Raw genomic sequence first — 23,517 nt, forward strand, 5'->3', positions numbered from 1 at the left:
AAATAAATACAAGATTAAATAAAAATTAATTTGAAATAACATTTAAAATTAATTTAAAATAAAATTTAAAATTGATTTAAAATAAATATAAAATTAATTTTAAAAATTAATTAATTAAGCATTACTTTTTAAATTTTAAAAACGACTGATTGGCGTTTTTCGCAAGGAGAGAGGGGCACACAGATCTCTCTGCAGTGCCACAGCAGCCAGGCCCCGTGCCCTGCAGCACAGCCGGGTGACAGCAGGAGGTGACAGCAGTGACCTTCCCTTCCCTCCCTGCTGCACAAATCTCTGCAGCTGTTCCAGAGCTGGGGCTCGGCCTGGGCTGCTCTAAAAAAGGAAAGTGGTGACGAATAAAGAGAGCTCAAAGCCAGGCTTAGCCAGGCTGGGCTGCGTGTCACACACAGCGAGCAAAGCCCCGGGCGGAGGGACTGCTCAGCCTGCAGTGACACTGGGGACAGCAGGACGTGCCAGAGTGGGGACAGCAGGACGTGCCAGTGTGGGGACAGCAGGATGTGCCAGAGTGGGGACACCAGGATGTGCCAGCCTTGTGTCACAGTGTGGGGACACCAGGATGTGCCAGAGTGGGGACACCAGGATGTGCCAGTGTGGGGACACCAGGATGTGCCAGTGTGGGGACAGCAGGATGTGCCAGAGTGGGGACACCAGGATGTGCCAGTGTGGGGACAGCAGGATGTGCCAGTGTGGGGACACCAGGATGTGCCAGTGTGGGGACAGCAGGATGTGCCAGAGTGGGGACACCAGGATGTGCCAGTGTGGGGACACCAGGATGTGCCAGCCCTGTGTCACACTCTGGGGACACCAGGATGTGCCAGCTCTGTGTCACACTCTGGGGACAGCAGGATGTGCCAGAGTGGGGACACCAGGATGTGCCAGTGTGGGGACACCAGGATGTGCCAGCCTTGTGTCACAGTGTGGGGACACCAGGATGTGCCAGTCTGGGGACAGCAGGACGTGCCAGAGTGGGGACAGCAGGACGTGCCAGAGTGGGGGCACCAGGATGTGCCAGAGTGGGGACACCAGGATGTGCCAGTGTGGGGACAGCAGGATGTGCCAGTGTGGGGACACCAGGATGTGCCAGCCCTGTGTCACAGTGTGGGGACACCAGGATGTGCCAGTGTGGGGACACCAGGATGTGCCAGCCCTGTGTCACACTCTGGGGACACCAGGATGTGCCAGTGTGGGGACAGCAGGATGTGCCAGAGTGGGGACACCAGGATGTGCCAGCCCTGTGTCACACTCTGGGGACACCAGGATGTGCCAGAGTGGGGACACCAGGATGTGCCAGAGTGGGGACACCAGGATGTGCCAGCCCTGTGTCACACTCTGGGGACACCAGGATGTGCCAGAGTGGGGACACCAGGATGTGCCAGAGTGGGGACACCAGGATGTGCCAGCCCTGTGTCACACTCTGGGGACACCAGGATGTGCCAGAGTGGGGACACCAGGATGTGCCAGCCCTGTGTCACACTCTGGGGACAGCAGGACGTGCCAGAGTGGGGACACCAGGATGTGCCAGTGTGGGGACACCAGGATGTGCCAGCCCTGTGTCACACTCTGGGGACAGCAGGACGTGCCAGAGTGGGGACACCAGGATGTGCCAGTGTGGGGACACCAGGATGCGCCAGCCCTGTGTCACACTCTGGGGACACCAGGATGTGCCAGAGTGGGGACACCAGGATGTGCCAGTCTGGGGACAGCAGGATGTCCCAGCCAGGGCAGAATGTCACCTCCTGGAGGCTCTGAGTGCCCTGGGGCTGGCACACTGGGGGTAATCCACAAAAAGAGTTCTTTAAAGAACAGAAAATTCTGGAATGTTTATATATTCCATTATTAATTATTAATAATAATTTTAATAATTATTATTACTATTGCTATTACTATTACTATTGCTATTATTATTAATTTATAGGTTTAATATAACAAATTTTAACCACCCTGAGGCTGGCACTGGCACACTGTGGGCAATCCACAAAAAGAGTTCTTTAAAGAACTCAGGAATATCATTATTGTTATTACTGCTACTACTACTACTACTTTTCATCATCACCATCATCATCATCATCATCATCATCATCATCATTTCTATATTTAATATAACAAATTTTAACCACCCTGGGTGTTTCTGTGGCACTGGCACACTGTGGACAATCCACATTGGGAATTTTAACAGGAGCTGTTCTTTAAAGGACAGAAAACTCTGGAATAGTTATATATTCAAAATAATAAGAGTAATAGTAATAATGTTGGTGATATTGTTACCACTATCATTATTGTTATTCATATATTTAATATAACAAATATTAAACACCCTGGGTGCTGGCACTGGCACACTATGGACAATCCACCCTGGGAATCTGAACAGGAGTTGTTCTTTAAAGGACAAAAACCTCTGGAATATTTCTATATTCCATATATAAATGTAAATATTTCTATATAAATATATAAATAGAGCTATATAATATAATTATATAATGTAAATATAAATATACATTTCTATATTTAATATAACAAATATTAACCACGCTGGGTGTTTCTCTGGCACTGGCACACTGTGGGAATTTGAACAGGAGATGGTTTTTAAAGGACAGAAAACTGGAATATTTCCATATTCATTATTATTACTATTACTATTACTATTATTACTATTACCACTATTACTGTTATTACTATTATTATTATCCACAGACTCTTATGTACAGCAAACACAATTTTTTCCTTTAACTACTTTACATCTTTAAGACCTGTTCAGGGTGGTTTCCCTTTGGCTCTGTTTTTAGGGTGTGTGCATTCTCTGGTTGTGGCTTTAGGGGTTTTTTCATAATTACTACTTTCAGTTTTGGCTCTGGCCCACGCTGCCTTCAGGCAGTGAGTGCTGACGGTTGGTATGTTTGTACCTGGTGGTTTTTTCATGTGTTTGTGGAATGTTATCTCATCTAAGCAGCTAATCATAATAATTATTGTTATTGGACATTATAATATTGGCTCACATTATATATACATTATAATAATAATAAATAATTATAATGCATTATAATAATAATTATACATTATAATATTGGCTTACATTATATATACATTATAATAATAAAAATAGTAATAATAATAAATAATTATAATGCATTATAATAATAATTATACATTGTAATATTGGCTTACATTATATATACATTATAATAATAAAAATAGTAATAATAATAAATAATTATAATGCATTATAATAATTATTATACATTATAATATTGGCTTACATTTTATATACATTATAATAATAAAAATAGTAATAAATAATTACAATGCATTATAATAATTATTATACATCATATTATTGGCTTACATTATATATACATTATTATAATCAACTACATTAATAAAAATGTATAATAATACATTATAATTATCATACATTATAATATTGGCTTACATTATACATACATTATTATAATTATCCTAATAATAAATAATTATAATGCACTATCGCAATGATTATACATTATAATATTGTCTTACATTCTATATACATTATTATAATTAATTCTAATTATAATATTGCATTATAATAACACATTATAATAATTATTGTACATTATATTATTGGCTTACATTATATATACATTATACTAATTAATTATAATAATCAGTAATTATAATAAATAATTATTATAGTTATTATACACTTTAATACTGGCTTTTTGCAAATATTAAAATAAATTTAAAATAATTTATTAAAATAAATTTTATATGTGTAATGTTAAAGTAACTGTTATAAAGATCTGGTTTTTTATTGCTCTTGCTAATTAAGCTTGGGGAAATAACTAAGATAAGTATCTAATAATAATAACAAAAATAATAATTATGACCAATATACTTTATAATAATGGCCTTTTGCAAATATGAAAACAAGTTTTAAAAAAATATTATTAAATTTTAAATAAATTATTGAAATAAATTTTATATGTGTAATGTTAAAGTAACTTTGTCATAAAGATATGGGGTTTTTTTCTGTTGTTAATTAAGCTTAGGGAAATAACTAATATAAGTATCTAATAATAATAATTACTATTATTATATATTATAATATTGTCTTTTCACAAATTAAAATAAATTTTAAATAAATCATTATTAAATTTTAAATAAATTATTACAATAAATTTTATATGTGTAACGTTAAAGTAGCTTTGTTATAGGAATCTGGGGTTTTATTTCTCTTGTTAATTAAGCTTAGGGAAGTAACTAATATAAGTATAATTGTGGTAAAATGCCTACTTTGCACAGAGGAATAAAGATATTTGCACAGAGAAGTAAAGTTATTTGCACAGGGCAGTAAAGGTGTTTTCTCAAGGGAGTAAAGGTGTTTTCTCAAAGGAGTAAAGGTGTTTTTTCAAGGGACTAAAGCTATTTTCATAGGGCAGTAAAGGTGTTTTCTCAAGGGAACAAAGGTGTTTTCTCAGAGGAGTAAACACGGGAGTAAAGGTGTTTTCTCAGGGGAATAAAAAGTGTTTTCTCAGAGGGGTAAAGGTGTTTCCCAGGGCAGTAAAGCTGTTTCCCAGACAATCACCCACACCATGCCCCGTCCCACGGGTCCCTGGTGCCCAAACTCCTCCCCGGGCTCTCCCACCATGGCAGGGAGGTTTTTATTGACCCCTGAGGGGCTCAAGGGGCTGCCCCGGCCCTGAGTGTGAGATGGCCCAGCCCCACAGCCCAGTATCCCAGTAGCCCATCCCAGTGTCCCTGTAGCCCAGCCCAGTATCCCAGCCTGGTAATCCAGTAGCCCATCCCAGTATCCCAGTAGCCCATCCCAGTGTCCCTGTAGCCCAGCCCAGTGGCCCAGCCCCACAATCCAGTAGCACAGCCCGATATCCTGGTAGCCCAGCCTGGTAGCCCAGCCAGGTATCCCAGTAGCCCACTCCAGTATCCTTGTATCCTGCTATCTCACTATCCCAGTACCCCACTATCCCAGTACCCCGCTATCCCATCCCGCTATCCCAGTACCCCAGTATCCCTGTACCCTGCTATCCCAGTACCCCGCTATCCCGCTATCCCAGTATCCCACTAGCCCATCCTGCTATCCCAGTAGCCCATCCCAGTATCCCCGTAGCCCACCCCTGTATCCCGCTATCCCGCTATCCCACTATCCCAGTATCCCTGTATCCTGCTATCCTGCTATCTTGCTATCGCCGTACCTGAGTATCCCAGTGTCCCGCTATCCTGGTAGCCCATCCCAGTAGCCCATCCTGGTATCCCAGTAGCCCATCCTGGTATCCCAGTACCCCAGTATCCTGCTATCCCAGTACCCTTGTACCCCAGCACCCCGCTATCCCAGTACCCCAGTGTATCCCAGTACCCCACTATCCCACTATCCCAGTACCCCCCTATACCCCAGTACCCCGCTATCACAGTACCCCGCTATCACAGTACCCCAGTATCCCAGTACCCCTGTATCCCAGTACCCCCTATCCCAGTACCCCAGTACCCCTGTATCCCAGTATCCCAGTACCCCTGTATCCCAGTACTCCAGTACGCCAGTACCCCACTATCCCAGTACCCCTGTACCCCAGTACCCCGCTATCCCGGTACCCCACTATCCCAGTGCCCCAGTACCCCAATCCCCCCGTATCCCAGTACCCCTGTACCCCAGTATCCCAGTGCCCCAGTACCTCAGTACCCTCGTACCCCAGTGCCCCAGTACCCCTGTACCCCAGTACCCCAGTACCCCAGTACCCCAGTATCCCTGTACCCCAGTACCCCAGTATCCCTGTACCCCATTACCCCATTACCCCAGTACCCCACTATCCCACTATCCCGGTACCCCCTGCACCCCGGCGCGTTACCGCAGCAGGCGCAGCTCCGCCAGCAGCGTGGGGTTCTGCTGCGCCTTCTCGGGCGTGGGCTGCGACGCCTGCTCGTGCTCCAGCCGCAGCCGCTGGATCTCCTGCAGGATCTCCCTGCACACACGGGGGGAAAGGACGGGGTCAGTAAACGGGGAAATGCCTGGTCGTCACTGGTTTTAGCAAATATTAATGTGAATATTAGATGTGTGATGTCAGAAAGTTAGGCTGCATCAATTTTCCTGTTTATCATTGGCTTTTCACAGATACTCACATGAATATTATGTGTGTAATGTCAGAAAGTGATGCTGCATCAATTTTCCTGTTTATCACTGGCTTTTCACAGATATTCACATGAATATTGGATCTCTGATATCAGAAAATTATGCTGTATCAATTCTCCTGTTTATCATTGGCTTGTCACAAATATTCACATGAATATTGTATCTGTTAAGTTAGAAAGTTAGGCTGTATCAATTTTCCTGTTTATCATCGGCTTTTCACAAATATTCACACGAATATTGGATGTGTGATGTTAGAAAGTGATGCTGTATCAATTTTCCTGTTTATCATTGACGTATCATTATCATTGTCAATGATAAACAGGAAAATTGATACAGCCTAACTTTCTAAAATCACACATCTGATGTGAATATTAATGAATATTAGATGTGTGATGTCAGAAAGTTAGGCTGTATCAATTTTCCTGTTTATCATTGGCATTTCACAAATATTCAAATTAATACTATATGTGTTATGTCAGAAAGTTAGGCTGTATCGATTCTCCTGTTTATCATTGTCATTTCACAAATATTAACACGAATATTTGTCACAGGGTGACGTTATGATGCTTGTATCCCCGCTTGTGTGTTCTGTTTATGCTGGATATTGTGTTCTGTGCATTCCAGACTGGCTCTGAGGAGTGAAAGTTTTGTTTTGGTTTCTTATCAGCCTCCCCACAGCTGGTAGGACACACACACGGGGCAGTACATGGTGCTGCTTTTGCTTTTTGCTTGGCTCCTTGCTTTGCTCTTGCTTCTGCTTTGCTTCTGCTTTGCTCTTGCTTTTTGCTTCTGCTCTTTAGTTAGTTTAGCTAAGCAGTCCGAATTTATCCTGCTCTTTAGTTAGTTTAGATAAGCAGTCCGAATTTATCCTGCTCTTTAGTTAGTTTAGCTAAGCAGTCTGCATTTATCCCTGCACTGTTTTTCCTTTCCCTTTTTTGGACCATCTCGAACCTGCTCCGGACTGGGACCTGGGGAACACCGAGAGTCTGCACCTTGTGGCTGCAGCAGCTGCCCCAGCACCAGAGGGACTGATAACAGCGACCACCCCCAAGAGAGGCTTTCTGGATTTGCCATCTTTTCAGAGTGCTGTCATCTGGTATTGTTCATTTTGTGTGCTGGGGGTGCTGTGCCTGTTCAATAAACAGGTTCTTTCCACTTTTCTCCGAGGAATCCTTCCCAAACCGGTTGTGGGGAGGGGTCGTGTGGGTTTGCTTACTGGAGGGGCCCCATTTTGGAGGTTTTCTCCCAAATTTGCCCTAAACCTGGACATGGGCACAGCCAGGCATGGATAAGGATGTGGGCACAGGCAGGACAGGGATGTGGGCACAGCTCCAGGACAGGGATGTGGGCACAGCCTGGCATGGACAGGGATGTGGGCACAGCCAGGACAGGGATGTGGGCACAGCCCCAGGACAGGGATGTGGGCACAGCCAGGACAGGGATGTGGGCATAGCCAGGACAGGGATATGGGCACAGGCAGGACAGGGATGTGGGCACAAACAGGACAGGGATGTGGGCACAGCCCCAGGACAGGGATGTGGGCACAAACAGGACAGGGATGTGGGCACAGGCAGGACAGGGATATGGGCACAGACAGGACAGGGATGTGGGCACAGGCAGGACAGGGATGTGGGCACAGCTCCAGGACAGGGATGTGGGCACAGCCTGGCATGGACAGGGATGTGGGCACAGCCAGGACAGGGATGTGGGCACAGCCCCAGGACAGGGATGTGGGCACAGCCAGGACAGGGATGTGGGCACAAACAGGACAGGGATGTGGGCACAGCCCCAGGACAGGGATGTGGGCACAAACAGGACAGGGATGTGGGCACAGGCAGGACAGGGATATGGGCATAGCCAGGACAGGGATGTGGGCACAGGCAGGACAGGGATGTGGGCACAGCCCCAGGACAGGGATGTGGGCACAAACAGGACAGGGATGTGGGCACAGCCCCAGGACAGGGATGTGGGCACAAACAGGACAGGGATGTGGGCACAGGCAGGACAGGGATATGGGCATAGCCAGGACAGGGATGTGGGCACAGGCAGGACAGGGATGTGGGCACAGCCCCAGGACAGGGATGTGGGCATAGCCAGGACAGGGATGTGGGCACAGGCAGGACAGGGACGTGGGCACAGCCCTGCAGGACCTGGCACATTCTTTACTTCCCCAGATCAATCCCTCCCTGCAATCTCTCCATTCCCTGGCACCGAAGGGGCTCAGAGCTGCTCCAGGAGGCTCCAATCCAGCCTCAGGGGCTGCAGGGGGGCTCTGGGGCAGCTCTGGCACAGCCCAGTGCCCTTCCCCGAGCAGCCCGTGGGCACAGCCCCAGACCCTGCAGGGGGACAGTGCCAGGATGGTTCCCTGCAGCAGGGATGGAGCCCTTCCAAGAGCACAGAGTCACCTCCAGCTCTCCTTGCTGCCACACTGCAGAGCTGCTCTGCTGCCAGGGGATCTCCAGGAACCGTTCCACACTCATCCTGCCGGGGCACCAAGGCTGCAGCACCGCCAGGGCTGCCACAGACACCTCTTATGGAAAATCCTTTCCTTGGGATTTTTCCTCCTGAGAAGCTGAGAGGCCTCAGGAACAAAATGTGAACAATGGTTATCTGCTGCTGTGGAATGCAACAGGTGCATCTGTGATTGGTCTCGTGTGGTTGTTTCTAATTAATGGCCAATCACAGTCAGCTGGCTCAGACTGTCTTGGTCAGTCACAAACCTTTGTTATTCTTTTTCTATTCTTAGCTAGCCTTCTGATGAAATCCTTTCTTCTATTCTTTTAGTATGGTTTTAATATAATATATATTAAAATAAAAAAAATAAAAAATAAAAAATATATATTATACAATATATATAATAAAATATATATACAATAATATATATATTAAAAATATATATATATAATATAAAATATATATAAAATAATAAATCAGCCATCTGAAACATGGAGTCAGATCCTTGTCTCTTCCCTCATCCTGGGACCCCTGTGAACACTGTCACACCAGGGCTGAGCTGCTCCTGCTCTCCAGGAACTTCTCCTGCTCCAAAGGGCCCTGGAACAGCCTTTTCCCTCTGCTGAGGGTGCCTGGGCACAGGGATGGGCACAGGGAGAGCCTGGGGGGCTCCACAGGTGACCCTCTGCAGCAACAAAAATCACCCGGGTGGCTTTGGAAGGGGGCTCAGAGTCCCCCCAGTGCCACCCCTGACACCTGCCACTGTCCCAACCCCACTGTCCAGCCTGGCCCTGGGCAGTGCCAGGGATGCAGGGGCAGCCCCAGCTGCTCTGGGTGATGCCTTGTGCAGGCTGAGCTGGAGCAGAGGCTGGGCAGAGCTACAGAATAAAGCAGGGATTGATTGAAAGGATCTCCTGCATGGATCCACCTGGGGCAGCACAAGAGCCCAGCCAGGGCTGCACCCAAGATGAACCAAAATGTTCCCAAAATGAACCCAAGATGAACCAAAATGGTCCCAAAATGAACCCAGGATGAACCAAAATGGTCCCCAAATGAACCCAAGATGAACCAAAATGGCCCCAAAATGAACCCAAGAGGAACCAAAATGAACCCAAGAGGAACCAAAATGGTCCCAAAATGAACCCAGGATGAACCAAAATGGTCCCAGAATGAACCCAAGATGAACCAAAATGGCCCCAAAATGCACAGCCAGGCACGGGGTCTGTCACTGGGATCAGTTCTGCTCCATTTGCACCTTGCAGTTCATTGTCCCATTCCAGCTTTAGCCCCTGCAGTCCCATCCTTGTTTTTCTCTCTCCTGTTTGTGCTCCTGGGCTGAGATTTGGGTCATTTGTCCTTGGTGCCCAGCTGGAGCAGGAATTGTTTTGTGTCCCTGCTCTGTGCCCAGAGCTCACCATGTCCTGGTAGAAACCCAGACCCACACACTAAAGCAGCACAGAATGGGAAAAGTTCCCAGCTCTGAGTTTTGCTGGATGTGCTCAGTGCTGGAGAAGATGATTTTAAGAAGATTAAAGAAGATCAAACCCCCTCCCTGGGGAACAGGGCAGGGCAGCCCCTCCCCACGGCTAATTAACGGATGTTAATGAGTAATTAACGAGTGAATGGGCTGTCCCAGCAGGGCTGTACCTGTTCTTGTTCTCCAGCTCTGCTATCAGCTGCCTCTGCTGCTTGTTGGCATCGAAGCTGAAGGGCAGGTCTGCAGGGGGACGGGGCTGCAGAGAGAACAGGGGGTCAGAGAGGGCAGAAATGTCAGGGAATGCAGGCACAGAAATCATAGAAAATATAGAAATCACAGAAAATACAGAAATCACGGGGAATGCAGCCGCACAAATCGCAGAAAATACAGAAATCACACAATCACAGAAATCACACAGAGTACAGTCACGGAAGTCACAGAAAATACAGAAATCACACAATCACAGAAATCACACAGTCACAGAAATCACTGAGAATAACCACAGAAATCACAGAAAATACAGTCACAGAAATCACACAATCACAGAAATCACACAGTCACAGAAATCGCAGAATCACAGAGAATACAGTCACAGAAATCACAGAGTAGCAGAAAACACAGAAATCACAGAAATTATAGAGAAATCAGAAATCACACAATCACAGAAATCAGAGAAACCACACCAATCACACAAAACACAGAAATCAGAGAAAATACACAAATCACACAATCACAGAAAACACAGAAATTACACCAATCACACAAATCACGGAAAGCAGAAAACACAGAAATCACAGAAAATACACAAATCACACAATCACAGAAATTAGAGAAATCACAGAAATCACAGAAAACACATAATCATATAAATCAGAGAAATCACACAAATCACACCATTCAAATCACAGAAATCACAGAATCACACCAATCACAAGCGCAGAAATCACAGAAAAAATAGAAATCACACAATCACAGAAATCAGAGAAATCAGAGAAATCACACCAATCACACCAAACACAGAAATCAGTGAAAATACACAAATCACAGAAAATACACAAATCCCATAATCACAGAAAACACAGAAATCACAGAATCACACAATCACAGAAATCACACCAATCACAGAAATCACAAAAAATACACAATCACACAAGTCACAGAAAACACAGAAATGACACAAATCATACAAATCATAGAAAACACATAAAATACAGAAATTATATAAATGACACAAATAATAGAAAACACACAAAACATAGAAATCACACAAATGATACAATCACACAATCACAGAAATAATATCAATCACAGAAATCACAGAAATTACACAATCACACAAGTCACAGAAAACACAGAAATTACAGAAATCACACAAATCACACAATCACACCGATCACGCAATCATACAAATCATAGAAAACACAGAAAAGACACAATCACAGAAATCATATCAATCACAGAAAACACACAAACACGGAAGTCACAGAAAACACAGATATCACACAAATCACACCAATCACAGAAGTCACACAATCACAGAAATCACACAAATCACAGAAAACACATAAAACACAGAAATCACACAATCACACAGGTCACAGAAGTCACAGAAAACACAGAAATTACAGAAATCACACAAATCACAGCAATCATACAAATCAGAGAAAACACAGAAAATACACCATCACAGAAATCATAAAAATCACAGAAATCACACAATCACAGAAAACACAGAAAATACACAATCACAGCAATCACACAAGTAACAGAACACACAGAAATGACAGAAATCACACAATCATACAATCACACAAATCATAGAAAACACAGAAATCACACAATCACACAATCACAGCAGTGCCACCAGTGCCACCAGTCCGTCCCTGGTTTGCAGCCACAGCTCCCACCCTGGGACACCCCTGGGTGCTCTGGTGTCAGGGGGTCCCAGGGCTGAGCTCCCTGCCCACCCTGCACTGCACCAATTCCATTTTCCTCTGTTTTTTGAAGCCCTTCAGGTCACAAAGCCCAGCCCCAGAGCCCAAATGGCTCCTCCTGGGCACAGAGCCAGCCCTTGCTTTGCTCAAAAATTCTGCTCAAACCCTGAGTGTCCCCCAGTGTCCCCATGGCAGGACAGGGCACTCACAGCATTGCCAGCAGTGTCCCCCCAGTGTCCCCAGTGTCCCCATGGCACTCACAGCATTGCCAGCAGTGTCCCCAGTGTCCCCAGTGTCCCCATGGCACTCACAGCATTGCCAGCAGTGTCCCCCAGTGTCCCCAGTGTCCCCATGGCACTCACAGCATTGCCAGTAGTGTCCCCCAGTGTCCCCAGTGTCCCCAGTGTCCCCATGGCACTCACAGCATTGCCAGCAGTGTCTCCCCAATGTCCCCAGTGTCCCCCAGTGTCCCCAGTGTCCCCATGGCACTCACAGCATTGCCAGCAGTGTCCCCAGTGTCCCCCAGTGTCCCCAGTGTCCCCATGGCACTCACAGCATTGCCAGCAGTGTCCCCCAGTGTCCCCAGTGTCCCCAGTGTCCCCATGGCACTCACAGCATTGCCAGCAGTGTGCCCCCAATGTCCCCAGTGTCCCCAGTGTCCCCATGGCACTCACAGCATTGCCAGCAGTGTCCCCAGTGTCCCCCCAGTGTCCCCATGGCAGGACAGGGCACTCACAGCATTGCCAGCAGTGTCCCCCCAGTGTCCCCAGTGTCCCCATGGCACTCACAGCATTGCCAGCAGTGTCCCCAGTGTCCCCAGTGTCCCCATGGCACTCACAGCATTGCCAGCAGTGTCCCCCAGTGTCCCCAGTGTCCCCATGGCACTCACAGCATTGCCAGTAGTGTCCCCCAGTGTCCCCAGTGTCCCCAGTGTCCCCATGGCACTCACAGCATTGCCAGCAGTGTCTCCCCAATGTCCCCAGTGTCCCCCAGTGTCCCCAGTGTCCCCATGGCACTCACAGCATTGCCAGCAGTGTCCCCAGTGTCCCCCAGTGTCCCCAGTGTCCCCATGGCACTCACAGCATTGCCAGCAGTGTCCCCCAGTGTCCCCAGTGTCCCCAGTGTCCCCATGGCACTCACAGCATTGCCAGCAGTGTGCCCCCAATGTCCCCAGTGTCCCCAGTGTCCCCATGGCACTCACAGCATTGCCAGCAGTGTCCCCAGTGTCCCCCCAGTGTCCCCATGGCAGGACAGGGCACTCACAGCATTGCCAGCAGTGTCCCCAGTGTCCCCAGTGTCCCCCAGTGTCCCCCAGTGTCCCCAGTGTCCCCATGGCAGGAAGGGCACTCACAGCATTGCCAGCAGTGTCTCCCCAATGTCCCCAGTGTCCCCCAGTGTCCCCCAGTGTCCCCATGGCACTCACAGCATTGCCAGCAGTGTCCCCAGTGTCCCCCCAGTGTCCCCATGGCACTCACAGCATTGCCAGCAGTGTGCCCCCAATGTCCCCAGTGTCCCCAGTGTCCCCAGTGTCCCCATGGCACTCACAGCATTGCCAGCAGTGTCCCCAGTGTCCCCCAGTGTCCCCAGTGTCCCCATTGCCAGCAGTGTCCCCCAGTGTCCTCCAGTGTCCCCAGTGTCCCCAGTGTCCCCAGTGTCCCCATGGCACTCACAGCATTGCCAGCAGTGTCTCCCCAATGTCCCCAATGTCCCCAGTGTCCCCAGTGTCCCCAGTGTCCCCATGGCACTCACAGCATTGCCAGCAGTGTCTCCCCAATGTCCCCAGTGTCCCCAGTGTCCCCAGTGTCCCCAGTGTCCCCATGGCACTCACAGCATTGCCAGCAGTGTCCCCCAGTGTCCCCATGGCACTCACAGCATTGCCAGCAGTGTCTCCCCAATGTCCCCAATGTCCCCAGTGTCCCCCAGTGTCCCCAGTGTCCCCATGGCACTCACAGCATTGCCAGCAGTGTCCCCAGTGTCCCCCAGTGTCCCCAGTGTCCCCATGGCACTCACAGCATTGCCAGCCTCAGCAGCCAGGCGCGCGGCGTAGCGGGCGATGAGCCGGTGCTCCTCGTCCAGCCGGCCTGGGCTGTCCGGGGCACTGCAAAACAGCACAGGGTCAGAGCAGGGAACTGTGAAACCAACCCAGAGTGAGACAGGGCACTGCAAACCTGACCACAGCCAGCCCAGGGCACTGCCAAACCAACCCAGAGTGAGACAGGGCACTGCAAACCTGACCACAGCCAGCCCAGGGCACTGCCAAACCTGACCAGACTGAGCCCAGGGCTGTCCAGGGCACTGCAAAACAGCACAGGGTCAGAGCAGGGAACTGTGAAACCAACCCAGAGTGAGCCCAGGACACTGCCAAACCTGACCACAGCCAGCCCAGCAAACCTCAAAACCAACCCAGGGCCAGCCCAGGGCACTGTAAAACCTGACCAGAGCCAGCCCAGGGGACTGTGAAACCTGTCCAGAAACAATCCAGGGCTGTCCAGGGCACTGTAAAACCAACCCAGAGTGAGCCCAGGAAACCTCAAAACCAGCCCAGAGCCAGCCCAGAGCACTGCAAAACAGCACAGGGCGAGCCCAGGGAACTGCGAAACAGCACAGGGCGAGCCCAGGGCTGCCAGGACACTCCAAAACCAAACCCAGAGCCAGCCCAGGGTTCCAGGACACTGCCAAACCTGACCAGAGCCAGCCCAGAGCACTGCAAAACAGCACAGGGTGAGACCAGGGAACTGTGAAATCAACCCAGAGCCAGCCTAGGGAACTGTGAAACCCGACCAGAGCCCGCCCAGGGAACCTCAAAACCAACCCAGGGCCAGCCCAGGGCACTGCAAAACCTGACCACAGCCAGCCCAGAGAACTGCAAACCAACCCAGAGCCAGCCCAGGGAACCTCAAAACCAACCCAGGGCCAGCTCAGGGCACTGCAAAACCTGACCACAGCCAGCCCAGAGAACTGCAAACCAACCCAGAGCCAGCCCAGGGAACCTCAAAACCAGCCCAGAGCCAGCCCAGGGAACCTCAAAACCAACCCAGAGCCAGCCCAGGGCACTGTGAAACCTGACCAGAACCAGCCCAGGGAACCTCAAAACCAACCCAGAGCCAGCCCAGGGAACTGTGAAACCTGACCAGAGCTAGCCCAGGGAACCTCATAACCAACCCAGAGCCAGCCCAGGGCATTCCAAACCAACCCAGAGCCAGCCCAGGGCATTCCAAACCAACCCAGGGTGAGCCCAGGGCTACCAGGACACTCCAAAACCAACCCAGAGCCAGCCTAGGGTTCCAGGACGCTGCCAAAGCTGACCAGAACCAGCCCAGGGCACTGCAAAACAACCCAGAGTGAGCCAGGGCACTGTAGAACCTGACCAGAGCCAGCCCAGGGCACTGCAAACAGCACAGGGTGAGCCAGGGCACTGTAAAACCTGACCAGATCCAGCCCAGGGAACCTCAAAACCAACCCAGAGCCAGCCCAGGACACTCCCAAACCACCCAGGGCCAGCCCAGGGAACCAGAGCTGCGTAGGAGGAGGATGCAGGGAGAGAAGCCAGAGGGTTCCCCAGCAGCAGAGGAGGGAGAGGGCTCACACAGAACCCCCTGGGCTAAAAACACCATTCTGGGTGATCTGGCCCAGATCTGTGCCCCTCGCAGGGGTATTGAGAGGGCTCACAGAGAATTCCATGAGTTACAAACACCATTCCAGGGGATCTGGCCCCTCCTGGCAGTGCTGTGCTCCTCGTAGGGGTGTGGAGAGGGCTCACAGAGAATCCCCTGAGCTAAAAACTCCTTTCCAGGTGATCTGTTCCAGATCTGTGCTCCTTGCAGAGATGTGGAGAGAGCTCACAGAGAAATCCCTGAGCTAAAAACACCATTTTGGGTGATCTGTTCCAGATCTGTGCTCCTTGCAGAGGAAGGAGAGGGCTCACACAGAATTCCCTAAGTTACAAACACCTGTCCAGGTGATCTGGCCCCTCTTGAGTTACAAACCCCATTCTGGATTATCTGGCCCCTCTGTGCTCCTTGCAGAGGTGTGGAGAGGGCTCACACAGAACCCCCCGAGCTAAAAACACCATTCCAAGTGATCTGGCCCAGATCTGTGCTCCTTGCAGAGGAAGAAGAGGGCTCACAGAGAATCCTCTGAGTTACAAACACCTTTCTGGATGATCTGGCTTCTCTTGGCACTGCTGTGCTCTTTGCAGGGGTGTGAAGAGGCCTCCCACAGAATTTTCTGAGTTACAAACACCATTCTACCAGAGCTGTGCTCCTTGCAGAGGAAGGAGAGGGCTCACACACAATCCCCTGCGTCACAAACACCATTCCAGGTGATCTGGCCCCTCCTGGCCCCTCTGTGCTCATGCCCAGCCAGGCCCTGAGCTATCCCAGCCACCCTGGGGGCTGGCACAGGTCTGGCACAGGTCTGGCACAGGTCCGGCACCAGGGAAGCCCAGCCTGGTGTGGCTGGGGAGTGTCCCCAAAGCCCGGCCAGTGCCACCCCTGCCATGTCAGTGCCACCTTGCCCTGTGCCAGGGGCTCCAGCTCAGCCCTGATGGAAAGGAGGGACCAGGACAGGTCACACACCTGGGCTGGGCACACCTGGGCTGGGCACAGTGACACTGAGGGGACCCTGGGGACAGGCAACAGTGCCAGGGCAGCAGGAGATGCCAGGGAAGGGAAGGGAAGGGAAGGGAAGGGAAGGGAAGGGAAGGGAAGGGAAGGGAAGGGAAGGGAAGGGAAGGGAAAGGAAGGGAAGGGAAGGGAAGGGAAGGGAAGGGGGTGGGACTGGCACAGCAGAAAGAGGGGAAACGTGTGCCAGGAAGGTACCTGTGCCACCCAGAGGGGACAGGGGGCACACATGGCCTGGGCAGGGCAGGGGGCAGCCAGGGAGGGGGACACTCAGGGGACACTCAGGGAAATGGGACACTCAGGGAGAAGGGACACTGAGGGACCGGGGACACTCAGGGGACACTCAGGGAGAGGGGATATTGAGGGAGAAAGGACACTGAGGGAGAGGGGGCACCCTGGGGACATTGAGGGACAGGGGACAGCTGGGGGACACCAGGGAATGGGGACCCTCACGGGACACTCAGGGAAAATTTAGGGTGAGATGAGATTCCAGCAGGGGGAAATTCGGGGTAAAATATGAGATTCCAACAGGGGAAAGATGAGATTCCAACAGGGGAAATTTGGGGGACAAAGATGAGATTCCAGCAGGAGGAAATTTGGAGGAAGATGAGATTCCAGCAGGGGGAAAGATGAGATTCCAGCAGGGGGAAATTTGGGAAAGATGAGATTCCAAAAGGGGAAAATTTGGGGAAAACGATGATATTCCCATAGGGGGAGACGAGATTCCATCAGGGGGATTTCTGAGATCCCAGCAGGGGAAAATTTGGGGGAAAAGATGAGATTTCCAGCAGGGGAAAGATGAGATTCCAACAAGAGGAAATGGGGGAAAAGATGAGATTCCAGCAGGGGGGAAATTTGGGGGAAAGATGAGATTCCAGCAGGGGGGAATTTTGTGGAAAAAGATGAGATTCCAGCAGGGGAAAGATGAGATTCCAGCAGGGGAAATTTGGGGTGAAATAAGATTCCAGCAGGGGGAATTTTGGGGAAAAAGATGAGATTCCAGCACGGGGAAAAAAAGATCTTCCAGCAGAGGGAAATTTGGGGAAAAAGATGAGATTCCAGCAGGGGGGAATTTGGAAAAAAATATGAGATTCCAGCAGGGGGAAAATGAGATTCCAACAGGGGAAATGTGGGGAAAAAATGAGATTCCAACAGGGGGAAATTTCGGAAAGATGAGATTCAAGCAGGAAGAAATTTGGAGGAAGATGAGATTCCAGCAGAAGCAAATCTGAGATTCCAGCAGGGAAAATTTGGGGAAAAAGATGAGATTCCAGCAGGGGGTAGGATGAGATGCATCAGGGGGATTTCTGAGATTCCAGCAGGGGGGAATTTGGGGAAAAAGTTGAGATTCCAGCAGGGGAAAGATGAGATTCCAACAGGGGGAAATTGGGGGGGAAATCTGAGATTCCAGCAGGGGAAAAATTTGGGGAAAATTATGAGATTCCTGCAGGGGAAAAATTGGGGAAAATTATGAGATTCCTGCAGGGGAAAATTTGGGGGAAAAGATGAGATTCCAGCAGTGGAAATTTGGTGTGAGATTCCAGCAGGGTCACAGCGAGAGGTGAAGGAATGAACCCACTTGGGATCAATCAGGATTTGTGAGAGGGGATCTCAGTGCCCAGGCTGGGGACACCCAGGGCCACCCCCGTGTGTGTCCCCAGTGTGTCCCCGGGCTCACAAAGGTGGCAATCAGGGACACCTCAGTGTCCCCAGTGTCCCCAGTGTCCCCGGGCTGGCACTGACCGTGCCCCGCTCCGCAGGTGCCTCACAAAGGTGGCAATCAGGGACACCCCCAGTGTCCCCAGTGTCCCCGGGCTGGCACTGACCGTGCCCCGCTCCGCAGGTGCCTCACAAAGGTGGCAATCAGGGACACCTCAGTGTCCCCAGTGTCCCCAGTGTCCCCGGGCTGGCACTGACCGTGCCCCGCTCCGCAGGTGCCTCACAAAGGTGGCAATCAGGGCGTGCTCCTCCCGGCACGGCTCGGGGCTGCTGCTGCGGCTGGGCTGGCACCTGGCAGGGGCGGGGAGAGCAGAAAAACAACAAAAACTCCATGAATTCGGGCAAATCTGGGAAATGCGGGGCTCTGTGAGGGCACTGCTGCTGCTCTGACACAGGGAGGGGACACTGGGGACAGCCAGGCACCGGCACAGCTGCCCAGGGAGGCTGGCAGTGCCCATCCCTGCAGGTGGCACCTGGATGTGGCACTGAGTGCCCTGGGCTGGGCACAAGGTGGGCACTGGGCACAGCTGGGGCTGGGTGGGCTGGCAGGGATTACAGAGGGGGCCTGGAAATGGCCCAGGCAGGGAGCCAGGGCACCCCAGAACCGCAGAATTCCTGAACCCCAGAACGCTAGAACCCCATAATCCCATCATCCCAGAACCCAAGAATCCCAGAACCCCAGAATTCCAGAGCTCCAGAACCCCAGAACTCTAGGACATATTATATATAATATATAATATATAATATATAATATATAATATATAATATATAATATATAATATATAATATATTATATATTATATATATTGATTAATATTTATTTACTACCCAGCTCTGCCAAGCACAGCCTGCACCTCACTGCTTGGCAGGAATATTTAACTAATATAATATAATATAATATAATATAATATAATATAATATAATATTTTTATTCTATAATATATTTATTATAATTATAGAACAATATTATTATTCTATAATTTATTTATAGTATTACAGAATTTAATTATTTACAATTATAGAGTAATATTATTCTATCATTTATTTACAATGTTATATTTATTTATATTAATTTTAATTTATTTATGACCCAGCTCTGCCAAGCCCCGCCTGCACACTGCTGTTCAGCAGGAACATTTAATTCTTTATATATAATATTTATTTATTCTATAATGTATTTATTATAATTATAGAATAATACTATTATTCTATAATTTATTTATAATATTATAGAATTAAATTATTTCTATTTTATAGAATAGTATTATTATTCTATAATTTATTTATACTATTATATTTATTTTATATTTACTTATATTTATTCATTACCCAGCTCTGCCAATCACAGCCTGCACCATGCTGCTCAGCAGGAATATTTATTTATTTATAAGATTTTTTTTTTTGGTCTATATTTATATTTATTTATTCTCCAGCTCTGCAAAGCACTGCTTGCACCTCACTGCTCGGCAGGGGTATATTATATTATATTATATTATATTATATTATATTATATTATATTACATTATATTACATTACATTACATTACATTACATTACATTATATTACATTACATTATATTATATTACATTATATTAATATATTTTTAATATTTATTTTTATTTATTTATTACCCAGCTCTGCCGGTCCCCACTCAGGGCTTTCCTGCCCTGCCAGAGCAGCCCCAGGAGCTGAGCTGGCACACCTGGGAGGTGTCCCTGTCCCTGCCCAGTGGCACACCTGGCACACCTGGCACACCTGTCATCCCCTGTCCCTGCCCAGCTGTCACCCCTGGTACAGCTGGCACACCTGGCACCCCCCCTGCCCAGCTGGCACACCTGGGACACCCCATGCCCAGCTGGCACCCCTGGCACCCCCTGGCCAGGAGCGAGGCCGGGTGAGCCCCCGGTACCTTTTGGTTGGCGTGGGCGCTCCCGAGGACACGTGGGTGACCAGGGCCTCGTTCATGTTAGCCACGGGCCTGGGGGGGCTGCAACACACGGGGACACGGTCAGAGACAGAAAACAACCAGAAAATAACCCAAAACACACAGGGATTGGGTAAGAGAGCAGAGAAACAACCAGAAAATAACCCAAAACACACGGGGACACGGTGAGAGACAGAAATACAACCAGCAAATAAACCAAAACACAGGACACGGTGAGGGGGAAGAAAATACAAATGGGAACAGCCAAAATTGACAGGGACACTGTGAGAGAGAGAAAATACAAATGGGAACAACCAAAACCAGACAGGGAGATTGTGAGAGGCAGAGAAACAACCAGGAAATAACCCAAAACACACAGGGACACGGTGAGAGACAGAAAATACACAAGGAAATAACCCAAAACCACACAGGGACACTGTGAGAGGGGAGAAAATGCACATGGAAACAACCAAAAACAGACAGGGATTGGGTCAGAGAGCAGAGAAACAACCAGGAAATAACCCAAAACACATAGGGACACCGTGAGAGACAGAAAATACAAATGGGAACAACCAAAAACACAAAGGGACACCGTGAGAGACAAAAAATACACAAGGAAATGACCCAAAACACACAGGGACACGGTGAGAGGGGAGAAAATACACAAGGAAATAACCCAAAACACACAGGGACATGGTCAGAGACAGAGAAACAATCAGAAAATAACCCAAAACCAGACAGGGACATGGTGAAGGGGGAGAAAATACAAATGAGAACAACCCAAAACCACACAGGGAGATGGTGAGAGACAGAAATACAACCAGAAAATAACACAAAACACACAGGGACACTGTGAGAGAGAGAAAATACAAATGGGAACAACCAAAAACAGACAGGGACACTGTGAGAGGGGAGAAAACCAACCAAAAACAGACAGGAAGCCTGTGAGAGAGGAGGAAATACAAAAGGAAACAACCAAAACCAGACAGGGATGCTGTTAGAGGGCAGAGAAACCACCAGGGACAGCCCAAAACAGACAGGGATTCTGTCAGAGTGGAGAAAATAGAAAAGGAAACAGCCCAGCATGGACAGGGATCCTGTCAGAGAGCAGGAAAACCAACAAGGAAACAACCGAAAACAGACGAGGAGCCTGTTAGAGAGGAGAGAAACCACCCCACACTGCCAGGGATGCTGTCAGAGGGCAGGAAATACACAAGGAAACAGCCCAAAACAGACAGGAGCCTGTTAGAGAGGAGGAAAACCAACAAGGAAACAACCCAGGATAAACAGGGATCCTGTTAGAGAGCAGAAAAACCACCAGGAACAGCCCAGCACTGCCAGGGATGCTGTCAGAGGGCAGGAAATACAAAAGGAAACAGCCCAGGACAGACAGGGATCCTGTTAGAGAGCAGGAAAACCAACAAGGAAATAACCCAACATGGACAGGATCCTGTTAGAGAGCAGAAAAACCACCTGGATCCTGTCAGAGAAACCCAGGACTGCCAGGAATCCTGTCAGAGAGCAGGAAAACCAACCAGGAAACACACAGGGATCCTGTTAGAGAGGAGAAAATACAAAAGGAAACAACCCAACATGGACAGGGATCCTGTTAGAGAGCAGTAAAACAACCCAAAAGCACCAGGGATCCTGTTAGAGAGGAGAAAAACCAATAAGGAAACAACCAAAAACAGACAGGGACACTGTGAGAGAGGAGAAAATACAAACGGAAACAACCCAGGACAAACAGGGATCCTGTTAGAGGGCACAAAAAGCACCAGGGACAGCCCAAACCAGACAGGGATGCTGTTAGAAAGGAGAAAATACACAAGGAAACAACCCCACACAGACAGGGATGCTGTTAGAGATGAGAAAAACAACCCAACAGTGCCAGGAATCCTGTTAGAGGGCAGAAAATACAAAAGGAAACAGACGGGGATCCTGTGAGAGGGCAGGGAAACAACCCAGGACAAACAGGGATCCTGTGAGAGGGCAGGAAAACCAACAAAGAAACAACCAAACGCGGAGAGGGATCCTGTCAGAGCAGAAAATACAAAGGAAAGAGCCCAGCAGTGCCAGGGATGCTGTCACAACAGAATTCACACCAGGAGAGGGCCCAGCATCTGGGCTGAAGACCAAAGGTTGGGCTCCTTTCCCAGCTGAAGCAATTCTGTGATTCCACACACCCAACAAAGCTCTCCCGGCCCTGGGGATCTCCTGGGATGGATCATTTTTGGGGAATTTCTCTGGAAATCCTCTGTCAGGATGGGCCTGTGTTTGCTGGTATAACCAAGGGGATAAAAATTGAATTATTGATGGAATCAGCACAGGCAGGAGCCCTGTGTGAGCCTGGGCCCTGCAGCACAACCCAAAAATTCTGCTGAAAAGGACACAAAAAAAGGGACAGGAATGGGTTTGCCCCTCTGAGATGCTCCTGGGAGCCGTGAAAAAACAGCCAGGAAACACCTAAAATACTTAAATCGGGTTTTTTACTATTGAAATGGAAAATATTCTGGATTCAGCTGCCAAGGAGGGAATTTTGTGGCTTTATAACCTCACCAGGAATTCAAATTATACAGGGAGGGGAATGGTCAGTGAGGGGAATGGTCAGCAGGGAATGGTCAGTGAGGGGAAAGGTCAGCAGGGAATGGTCAGTGAGGGGAATGGTCAGTGAGGGAATGGTCAGTGAGGGAATGGTCAGCAGGGAATGGTCAGTGAGGGGAATGGTCAGCAGGGAATGGTCAGTGAGGGGAATGGTCAGTGAGGGAATGGTCAGTGAGGGAATGGTCAGCAGGGAATGGTCAGCAGGGAATGGTCAGTGAGGGGAATGGTCAGTGAGGGGAATGGTCAGTGAGGGGAATGGTCAGCAGGGAATGGTCAGTGAGGGAATGGTCAGTGAGGGAATGGTCAGCAGGGAATGGTCAGTGAGGGAATGGTCAGTGAGGGGAATGGTCAGTGAGGGGAATGGTCAGCAGGGAATGGTCAGTGAGGGAATGGTCAGTGAGGGAATGGTCAGTGAGGGGAATGGTCAGTGAGAGGAATGGTCAGCAGGGAATGGTCAGTGAGGGGAATGGTCAGTGAGGGAATGGTCAGTGAGGGGAATGGTCAGTGAGGGAATGGTCAGCAGGGAATGGTCAGTGAGGGAATGGTCAGTGAGGGGAATGGTCAGTGAGGGAATGGTCAGTGAGGGAATGGTCAGCAGGGAATGGTCAGCAGGGAATGGTCAGTGAGGGGAATGGTCAGCAGGGAATGGTCAG

General features: G+C 48.9%; 1 protein-coding gene across 5 annotated transcripts in view; it reads right to left on the minus strand.

The window, feature by feature from the left end:
- DTNB (dystrobrevin beta) overlaps nt 1-23,517 on the minus strand; it is a 155,666-nt gene that overhangs the window by 70,201 nt on the left and 61,948 nt on the right. For 4 of the 5 annotated variants that reach the window (XM_054293485.1, XM_054293482.1, XM_054293483.1 and 1 more), the window contains 4 exons: nt 20,249-20,326; nt 14,009-14,096; nt 10,235-10,320; nt 5,853-5,966 (listed from right to left, as the gene is read on the minus strand). In XM_054293485.1, coding sequence (XP_054149460.1) covers nt 5,853-5,966; nt 10,235-10,320; nt 14,009-14,096; nt 20,249-20,326 — 366 coding nt within the window. Of the gene's footprint in view, nt 1-5,852; nt 5,967-10,234; nt 10,321-14,008; nt 14,097-18,537; nt 18,631-20,248; nt 20,327-23,517 lie in introns of all 5 variants that reach the window. The other variant, XM_054293487.1, reaches the window with a different exon arrangement.

Source organism: Melozone crissalis, unplaced genomic scaffold (assembly GCF_028551555.1).
Source record: "Melozone crissalis strain CALT ecotype California unplaced genomic scaffold, PUWL_Pcris_2 ptg000150l_1, whole genome shotgun sequence".
Classification (NCBI taxonomy): Eukaryota; Metazoa; Chordata; class Aves; order Passeriformes; family Passerellidae; genus Melozone; species Melozone crissalis.